Source organism: Oreochromis niloticus, linkage group LG16, assembly GCF_001858045.2.
Source record: "Oreochromis niloticus isolate F11D_XX linkage group LG16, O_niloticus_UMD_NMBU, whole genome shotgun sequence".
Lineage (NCBI taxonomy): Eukaryota > Metazoa > Chordata > Actinopteri > Cichliformes > Cichlidae > Oreochromis > Oreochromis niloticus.
In genome coordinates, this window is record NC_031987.2 from 30,211,631 (window position 1) to 30,222,234 (window position 10,604).

Here is a 10,604-nt window from a genome sequence, read left to right on the forward strand (position 1 = left end):
TCCTTTCTACCATCCCCATAACCTTTTCCAGTACTTTCTCGTCCACCAGCCTGGGATTCCCAGTCTGCCTCTCTTTCTCAGCCGTTTTACACGGTTCTGCATATGTCACTTTTTGCACGACCCTCGTCTTTTGAACAGCTGTCTGCTGTTTCATCCCTTCACACCCTCAAAAAGCAACACTATGTTCTCCGCCATAACTACAACATTTTGGCTTAACTTCCATCCCACACTTTCCATGCTCATTGTCCTCAGAACATCGAGCACACACTTCCCTTTGTACACCTTGGCAATATGTCCAAATTCTTGGCAATCAAAACATCTCAGTGGCTTGAGTACAAATTCCCTCACACTGAGCCTTAGAAACCCATACAAGTCTCAGACTCCACCACCACAGTTTCTGTTTCCACTTTCTCTGGACCTCTAGTCATTCTCCTTACCCCTTTAACCTCACCATTTTTTAACTTTAAATTCTCCACCAGGTCCTTCATACTTACGGTTACCAGTACTTCCACAATGACTCCTTTACTTCCATTGACTCCCCTTTCCCCAACCCTTGCTGTATTTTTCACTTTAACTTTACACACACCCATCAGTTTCCTTGCTTTTTCCAATTGCACTTCTGTATTACAGCCAATCAGTAGATTACCACCTCTAAGTACCTTAGCATACTCAATTTCCCCCACTTGTGCTCTAAGCACTCTTGTCAACTTAAGTGTATCTATTCTCTTTACTCCCTCCTCCTCAAACCTCAAGATGACATTCATGGTTAGATTTGCTCCTTCCCCTTTACCTTCACTATCACAGCTTTCTGAACTACCGTCACCTCTCTTTTTCCTTTTCCTTTCACTAGCCCTGCCCTCCACTCCCCTTCATTCTCTTCACACTGTCCGCCAACCTCCTCCTCTTCACAATCATCTATACTACTCCACTCACTCCTTCCTCCCTCTATCATTACCTTGCCTTGGTCTATGAGAGGTGATCTGCAGGAGATTGTTACCGGGCCTGTCCAGGCCGTCGGCCAACTCTGTCAGTGCTGGTCATAAATGCCAGTGATTTAATTGCAGTCAGGTGTAAAGGCTATTTGGAGTCTCAGCCCAAAGGTGGAGCCCAGTGCTGTGGGAAAAACCCGCACTAACCCGGACCATGACACAGCATGTCTACCATCTTTTGGAGTAATAAAATATTGAGAGCTATGCAGTTATAAGTCATCTTTTATCAAACTACAGTCTCAAGGTCAGTGGATTAATCCCAGAGTCATCCAGTCCACCTGATGAAGTATCCTTAGGCAAGATACTCCAGCAGAGTGTGAGTGTGTGTAAATGTTATAAAGGCTGCTTGAATGAGACTTGCAGAAGAAAGTGGATTAATAACTCAGCTAAGCAGAAAGATGCTAAGTACCAGTCTATTAAATTTCTATTGGGTCTAGGGTATGAGTTGTCATATTTCTTTCCTTTTTTTGCCACACTCCAATATTGACTAAATGATGAATAAACTCTCTGTTTAACCAGTGCCCAACCAGTCCAGGAAGTCGTTGACTTGTGGCGTGGGATAAGCATCAAACTGTGACATTTGATTCACCTTGCAAAAGCGGCAAACCTGGTCTCTCACCTCACTATAAAGGAAACAGAGAGACTCCCATCAGTACAATCGCCACCACCTGTGGCCTCACTTGCCTACTCGGCACCGCCCCGCTTGAGCTCACTGCACCATCCCTCCCCTGCAGCTGAGCCAGGGACCAAAGCTCCGCCACACCAGCAATACCAATTGCATTTATCCTCTTGAATGAATTTACAAATTAAGGACTTTAAGGTCTTATTCAGGCCCTGCACAAGCCAGCTGAATCTGGTTTTTATTTTTCTTTATTTTGTAAAATTTTAGCTCTTTTTAAATTTGATGGCAGAATCACATCTCAAAAAAAGAGATAAAAACCATGTTTGCCACTCTGTAGCATCATCTCTTCTTTTAAAAACAGGCTGTAAACCTTTAGAGGAGGAGACCTGTTGCTGGACAATTGGGAGAGGAATGTTGTCCCATTCTAGTCTGATATTCTAGATGCTCAGTCCTGGGCCTTCCTTGTTGTATTTTTCATTTCAATATATTCTGAACTTTTTCATTTGTTAAAAGGTCTGGACTGTCAGGTCTGGCAGCATTTTTGGATCATGTTCACATATGACTTGATATAATCAACATTTAATGTGTGGACACCATGATGGTCTGTATGTTGTGTTCCTGATCCCATGCAGTGATTTCCTTGAGAGAATTTTGCAAATTGTTGGAGTCAGTTTCTACTTAGAATCAAAACAGTGTCACACCTTTTTGGGAAGTGGGTTTCTATAATTATTTTACACTTGGCTACTCTCAGTTGCTCCCTTGTCAGAAGGGGCCATTACAGCAGTTAGCACTGCGTGTTTGATTTGGCAGAGTTTCATGTTACCTGATGTAACACAAAAGGAATTTGTGTGGAAATGAACCAGCAACTTTTGGCTTGCCATGCAAATGTATTATGACTACACTATGGAGCCATATTGTTATGGCATCTATCTGTTATTATTTTATACTACATGACATTAATTTTGTTGATGATTTTTAATGTATATAAATGATATAAAATAAGAAAAAAGCTTTATCTGCTCTATACTTTTGTGTTATTGTCATTTTTTCTTTTAATCTCTGGAACTGTAAAAGAGCAATTTCTCTCTGTGTGTATTTAAAACAATTGCTGTGTTATGCAGAACTAGTGCTGTGGACCTCTAATATTTCTTTGTGTCATTACGTGATATAGGTCTTTAAAATGACAGGTATGGTAATACAGTTCTTATGAAACAGAATAACAGTGGTAGATTATTATAAACAACAGATAAACATAAAGCACTTAAGTTAACATTCTTTCTCAAGAATTCTTAACTTCTCAAGAAACCAGAAATTAGAAAAAAAATTGAATGAGCTAAAGTCATCCCTTATAACACAGTAATATGGGCAGAAACAAAGTGGAAACACAACTAAAAAAAATCCCAATAGTCCTGGCTGCTTTCAACTCAGATTTGTTTTTTTCAGTCAGTGAACGCTGAGGCGTCACAGCTGTAACATGAGAGCGCATGGCACGAGCCTCATATACAGAAGTATGATGACAGTAACTGGAACAAAAAAAGATAAAAATAAGGTCAGCAGTTCCTGTAATATCATTGATGACAAATACACACTCTCCATAGCAGGAATTATACCTGGCTGTTTTAATCAGGAAGTCTTTTAGGGGAAGAGTGATGTAAAAAATATAATAAAACCTGCACATACAAACACAGACTTTTACTTTCGCCACAGTCATTCTGGTAGGATAATTTGTTTTGAAATTTGACGGTCATAGAGAGACTGTATGTGTTGACAGACTTAAACCAGCTCATGCTCTTGTGGATGATCAAGTAGCGCCGGCCTAGGCCCCAGACCGCGGCTGACCACCTTCCCCATGGTTAATGGACTCTGGTTTTCCCTCTAGAAGCACCTCTCGACCACCAGAGCTCAAGTTTTCTTCAGCCTTTCCTGGCCGCCCACCCCAGCCTCATCCTAGGACTAGGACTCCCTCTACAAGTTCTCCGCCTCCTAGGGTTAGCCATTCTGGCCATTTGCTTAAGTCCAGTGTCCTGGACTAGTAAGACTGGGTGTTGGGAGGAGGGGGTAATGTTTTGGGGTTGTAGTAGTTTTGAGTTCAGTTGTGTGCAGCTAAGATTAAAGTTTGAGTAAAACATGGTAAGCTTTTGTGTCATCCTTACATACTTCCACAGTTCATTTTGATGACCCCAGTTTGTGTTTTTGAGTTTCAGAAGAACAATTTGCATCATACATAAGTCTCAATACACACATGAACCCTTTTGTGAGATACTTCAATTAAATTAAATGTTATTTATGTCATAGCAATAGTTGCCAAAAGTGAGTTTGACAATGTGAAAGCAAAAGGTGGTCTCAAAAGAAAGAGAAGGAACTGGGGGGCGGGAGGAGGGTGAGCAAAAGCTGATATAAAAGTTCTCTGAGTCAAAGCTCTCATCAGAGAGCTGCAGGATCTGCAGTTATGTGATAATGGAGATACAGAAAGGAGCCGAGCTTTGTTTTCAACAACTACTCAACAATTCCTGCAGGAAGCTGACACTTCACTGGTCCAAGGCTGTGCTTCTGTACATTGTGCTGTTCTCCATCTCTCTGATCACTGTTGCTCTGAACCTCCTGGTCATCATCTCAGTCTCCCACTTCAGGCAGAGATTAACTTTTCAGTTGAAACTGCGATTTAGGTTTTAGATATGTGAAAACGTAAATTTTCATCAATGGATGGATGAAGTGCAAGAGATAAATATCTTCAGCTTAACAATGGCTGTTGACTAAACTTAATCATGTTTTAACTAAGGAAACATTTTCACTAAAGACATTTTGGCATGATTAGTACATGACTCAACTGTCTTAATTTCTTTACAATCTCTCTCTACCAGCACAGATGAACTTTTGAGCTGAAATCACAGTTTACATTTTAGAAGGTTCAGTGCATGAATGAAATTAATTTGGTGCATTCTTCATGTATTTTAACCATTGTACTTTTTTATTATCTTAGATTGAATCAAGTCTTACTAATATAAACATTTTTACTAATAGAATTTTCACTAAAGATATTTTGATATTCTTAATTTGTCTTATATTATTTTCTCTCTTGTTCCAGGCAGCTTCACACACCCACTAACATCCTGCTTCTCTCTCTGGCTGTCTCAGACTTTCTTGTTGGCCTCCTGTTGATACCTTTAGAAATCCTTAGAAGCACAACCTGCTGGGTATTTGGTGATGTTATATGTTCTGTTTATTGGTATCTGACTAGCAACATTACCTGTGCTTCAACAGGAATCATAGTTCTAATATCAGTTGACCGCTATGTAGCTATTTGTGACCCTCTGCATTACCCCACTAGAATGACTGTGGCGAGGGTGAAACTCAGTGTTTGTCTGTGTTGGTTTTATGCTATTTTCTACGTCACTCTTTACCTAAAAGATTTCCTGATTAAACCAGGCAGTTATAATTCCTGCTATGGAGAGTGTGTCCTTGTCATCAATGATACTGCAGGAACTGCTGACCTTGTTTTATCCTTTTTTGTTCCCATCATTGTTATCACAGTTCTGTATATGAGAGTATTTGTGGTGGCTGTGTCTCAGGCTCGTGCCATGCGCTCATATGTTACAGCTGTCACACTTCAGCGTTCACTGAATCAAACAAACAAATCTGAGTTGAAAGCAGCCAGGACTCTGGGTGTTCTAGTTGTTGTGTTTCTTGCAAGCTACTGTCCGTTTTACTGTTATACCCTTGTTGAAGAAAATGTGGTCAGTGATTCATCTGCATTTTTTGTGGTCATTGCCTTTTATTTTAACTCTTTTCTAAACCCAATGATCTATGCCTTCTTTTATCCTTGGTTTAGAAAGTCAGTTAAACTTATCATCACTCTGCAGATCTTTAAGCGTCACAGCAGTGATTCTAACATATTATAAACAACAAACAAAAAAAAACCCTTTTCATTATAAGTAAATTCATACATCTAGTAATCTGGAGAAAAGAAATTGCATTTAAATGTTTCAAGAAAGTGGATAGGGAAAATATGTTTTATTTTACTAACAACAGCTTTACTCATACACATGTATTTTGTATATAAATTGAATGCCTTTTGTGTAAAAACAATTTTCTTGAATAAGTTAAAAATGCTGATTTGTTTAAGTGTGAGCACCTTTATCTATCATAGAAAAGAAATCATTAAAATGTACAGATATAATTTTTCTAATTTCTGATTACATTATTATCTAATGATACAATGAGACGTTAGAGGGTCACAGCAACAGTTCCTGCATTAATTTCAGTTGTATAACAACAGTAACCTCAAGGTGCTTTCTTTTAAACCGTAAATTCCATATAATATAAGAGGAAAAACCCCAACAATCAGGAGACCCCTCTATTAGCACCAGTTGTTAACAGTATCAAAAACTCCTTTATAACAGGAAGAAAACTCCAGCAGAACCAGGCTCAGGGAGGGGCAGCTATCTGTTGCAATCAGTTAGAGATGAGGAGAAGAAGACAGGACTGTGGAAGAGTGCCAGATAACTAATGATTAAAGACAGAGTGGTGAGTAAATATGTAAACATGCAATTGATAAAAAAGAGAAGAGGATACAGAAGAGACTAAAAACTTTATGAAAAAGGTAGTTTTAAGCCTAATCTTGAAAGTAGAGAGGGTGTCTCTCATCCAAATCCAAAGTGGTTTCGCAGAAGAGAGGCCTGAACGCTAAAGGCTGTCCCTCCCACTTCACAACATAGCAAAGTGCTCTGCTGAGTTGATTATGACATCTTTAAGATAAGATGAGGTCTGGCAATTCAAGAACTTGTATGAATAGTTTAAATTTGATTTTTGATTTAACAGGAGACATGGGGAAAAATACTCTTTCTTTGTTGTTCCTGTGAGTACTCTGGTTGCAGCCTTTAGGATCAACCAAAATATTTTCAGGGAACTTTTTTTTAGATTCTCTGGCCAGAGTTTTAGGAATACAATAACCTGAATTTTTTTTGATTCAGAATCAAGAAATTCGAGGTCCTCCATACCATTATGTCATGAGACATTCATCAGTTTAATTGGTGTGTAATTGGTAAAATAATTGGTGTGTCTTCTGGCTTCTGGTACAGATAAAGCCGCATATTACCAGCTGCACAGCAATAAAAATGGATGATGTGCCTTCTAATAGTACTACCTAAGGGAAGCATGTGAAATTTAAAAAGAATTAGTCCTAGCATGGAGCTCTATGGAACTCTATAACCAACCTTAGTGTGTGAAGAAGACAAGACAGGAAGACAAGAAATAAGTTAAAGAGTATCCAAACAATAATCTATAGGTCACAAAAAAACCTAAAGAATGTGACGAGGTAAAGTACATAGCATTCCATAAAGGAGATAAGAGAAGCCCACGGAGTTATTGGAGCAGAAATAAAAAAAGGCTAAGCTCTAATATTAAAACTGTCCTGAGGAAAAATTGATCACTAATAACCTTTAAAGAGCATGGGATGGCATGCAGAAGATGGCAGAGAGAAACTAATGGCTAAAACAGAAACAGAACCCTCCCTCTGCCGTTCCTGCTCCATTGACTCTCCTCAAGGATGTGTCCCGTTCGCCTACTAAATAGTGATGAAACTCAGAATTTGTCAGTCTCATCAACGATACATATTGGTTTGATTTGTCACTGCAGAGAATACATGTCTACTGCTCTAGAGTCCAGCAGCAACATGCTTGACAGCACTGCATCTGATGCGTTGCATTGCGCTTGATGATGTAAAACTTGGATGCAGCTGCTTGGCCCTGAAAAACCCATTCCAAGAAGCTCTCTAGACACTCTTCTTGAGGAAATCTCAAGCCCACATGAAGTTTGGGGGTCTGTAGCAAATGACTATGCAGGAAGTCGGCCACTTCTGTATACTAGGAACCTCAGTATCCACTGACTTGTTGATTTGTGATTCTATATGGCCTGCTTCTGTCATTCCCAACCACTAAATGTATTTTGCTTCCTCAGCGTAGAGCTGCTGGAGTTTGTGTTTCCCCTTAGAGTGACTGCTGTGGGTTAAAGTTCACACTCACACTTGGCTGGAGTATCTTGCCTAAGGATACTTCATCAGGTGGACTGGACGACTCAGGGATTAATCCACTGACCTTGAGAGTGTAGTTTGATAAAAGATGACTAATAACTGCACAGCTCAGTATTTTATTACCTCAAAAGATGGTATCAAGAAAAGAGACAGGCTCTTTTTCATTTCATTTTCAAAACAGTTCTGTTAATGACCTTCTAGGTGTTTCTAACATGTATTGAATTTAAATATTCTTAATTTATAGCACACTCTTACCATCTGTGATTTAAACTCTCTACAACTAATCCCAAGTCATGAAATTTGGATTTCATGAAATTTTCTTTCCCTTTCATGACAATATCCTGGCTTTATTGCACAGTGCATAATTTACTATTCCGTATTCCCAATCAGCCGTGCATGTGTTGTGCGTGTAGGCATGCATATCCTCTGTATAAGGTCCCTTTGCTAGTTCATGAGGAAGGTGGCACTCAAAACAGGAGGTAAAGGGGGCCATTTCAGGATATAAAGCCACAGCCTTGTAAGGGTGATAATCTTGCCTTCAAAGGGTTTTGTTTGTTTGTTTGTTTGTTTGTTTGTTTGCTGAGTTTATTGCATGTTCCTGTGGAGACAGGGGAGACAAAGGTCCCAGAACTAACCCCCCTACATTTCCCATGGCTTTTCAACCCTTAGAACTAAGACCCTGCCTGATGTTGGTACAATAGCCTCATCAAAATTTATTAACAGAAGGGGTGAAACAGATGACAGGCAGGCTGTTTTCATGTCAGACTGTTGAAAATGAGATTTAAGACAAGAAAAAAGCGCAATATATAGCCAGGCCACATTATCTCAAATCCAATAAGAAAAGTACATAATTAAAGTACAAATCCATAGCAATGACCAATGACATGAGCAACCACAACAGCTTCAATGGAGTCAATGGAGGAAAGCCTGGCAGCTTCAGACATATGTTAGACATATTTGTTCAAAATAGTTGAGGCTAAACAGTTTTTAGGTAAGAAGATTTAAGGCTAAACAATAATTATTTAAACACCCAGAATCTTTTAATAATTAGCAATCAGCCGCAAAGATGTGTATCATACACAAAGGATTAACAATGAGAGTTTCAGGTCCAAAAGATAATTTAGAAATAATCCATATCATGAGTCTCAAACAACTGCTAAATTATGAATCAACTCTGCGTGAGACAGTTGGTGTGAAACTGTTAGTGTGAAACAGATTGTCTAGAGAGAAAGAGGGACATCAGTCTGTAGAACAGGAAAGAGTTAAGGGGGTGGAGTGAAGGCAGAAAGAGATAAGTTGTTTCTGTGTGAGGTCTTGGTCAAAAAGCTGTGGGTAGTGCAGCTCTCCGGTGATGGAGAAAGGAGCTGAGCTCTGCTTTCCACAACGCCCCAACAGTTCCTGCGGGAAGCCGACACTTCACTGGTCCAAGGCTGTGCTTCTGTACAGTGTGCTGTTCTGCATCTCTCTGATCACTGTTGCTCTGAACCTCTTGGTCATCATCTCAGTCTCCCACTTCAGGCAGAGATTAACTTTTTAACTAAAGCTACAATTTAAGTTGTAGATATTTGAAAGCTCAGATTCACATCTATCAATGAACAAATTGCAAGAGATGACTGCTAATTAAGCTCAATCATGTTTTCATTAAAGACATTTTGACATGATTAAAACAAGACATGTAATTTTCAGGTGAAATCACAGTTTGTAATGTTTTGTTTGCTTAGATTCCCACCTTACCAACATAAATCGTTTTACTAATAGAATTTTCACTAAATATATTTTTATATTATTAATTTGTAATATATACTTTTCTCTCTTGTTGCAGGCAGCTTCACACACCCAGTAACATCCTCCTCCTCTCTCTGGCTGTCTCAGACTTACTTGTTGGTCTTCTGTTGATGCCATTAGAAATCCTTAGAAGCACAACCTGCTGGGTATTTGGTGATGTTATATGTTCTGTTTATTGGTTTCTGAGTGGCAACATTATCTGTGCTTCAATAGGGAACATAGTTCTAATATCAGCTGACCGCTATGTAGCTATTTGTGACCCCCTTCATTATCCCACTAGAATGACTGTGGTGAGAGTCAAACTTAATGTCAGTCTGTGTTGGTTTTATTATGTTTTTTACATCAGTCTTTACCTTAAAGACATCCTAATTAAACCAGGCAGGTATAATTCCTGCTATGGAGAGTGTGTGCCTGTCATCAATGATATTGCAGGGATTATTGACCTTGTCTTAACTTTTATTGTCCCAGTTTCTGTCATCATAGTTCTATATATGAGAGTATTTGTGGCAGCTGTGTCTCAGGCTCGTGCCATGCGCTCTCATGTTACAGCAATAACATTTCAGCGTTCATTGAATCAAGCAAACAAATCTGAGTTGAAAGCAGCCAGGACTCTGGGTGTTCTTGTAATTGTGTTTCTAGCATGCTACTGTCCTTTTTTCTGTTATACCCTTGTTGAAGAAAAAGTAGTCAGTGATTCATTTGTGTTTTTTCTGATCATTGCCGTTTATTTTAACTCTTTTCTAAACCCACTAATCTATGCCTTCTTTTATCCTTGGTTTAGAAATGCTGTTAAGCTTATCATCACTCTGCAGATCTTTAAGCGTCACAGCAGTGATGCTAACATACTATAAGCAACAAAAACAACAAAAATCAAAGATTTTAAATCAGTAAATTCGTACATTTAGTCATCTGGAAAAGAGAAAAATAACTTTTGACTGTTTCAAGAAATGACAGTTAATTGAATTTAAACATCTGAGTGCTCATACACTTCCATAACTTTTATGCTATTTATGGCAACAATTTTGTTGAAGTTAAAAATGCTGATTTGTTTTAGTGATAGATAAAATCTAAAAATGTTTCACTAAATTTAGAGAAATAATTTTTCAGATTTCTTTTTTTCTGTGTAAAAACCACAACAAATTTCTTTGTAGTAATTATGTTATGAAGTAAATTCCTTTCC

At 38.7% G+C, this 10,604-nt stretch overlaps 2 protein-coding genes across 2 annotated transcripts; both read left to right on the forward strand.

Moving 5' to 3' along the window:
- Window positions 1-4,068: 4,068 nt before the first annotated feature.
- Window positions 4,069-5,510, forward strand: LOC109197403 (trace amine-associated receptor 13c-like). The gene is made up of 2 exons (XM_019352385.1): window positions 4,069-4,241; window positions 4,697-5,510. Exons 1-2 carry the CDS (start codon window positions 4,069-4,071, stop codon window positions 5,508-5,510), a joined length of 987 nt encoding a protein of 328 aa, XP_019207930.1.
- Window positions 5,511-8,511: 3,001 nt separating this feature from the next.
- On the forward strand, window positions 8,512-10,275 carry LOC109197402 (trace amine-associated receptor 8a). The gene is made up of 2 exons (XM_019352384.1): window positions 8,512-8,585; window positions 9,462-10,275. The coding sequence occupies exons 1-2, from the start codon at window positions 8,512-8,514 to the stop codon at window positions 10,273-10,275; spliced, it is 888 nt and encodes a 295-aa protein (XP_019207929.1).
- The last annotated feature ends 329 nt before the right edge of the window (window positions 10,276-10,604 follow it).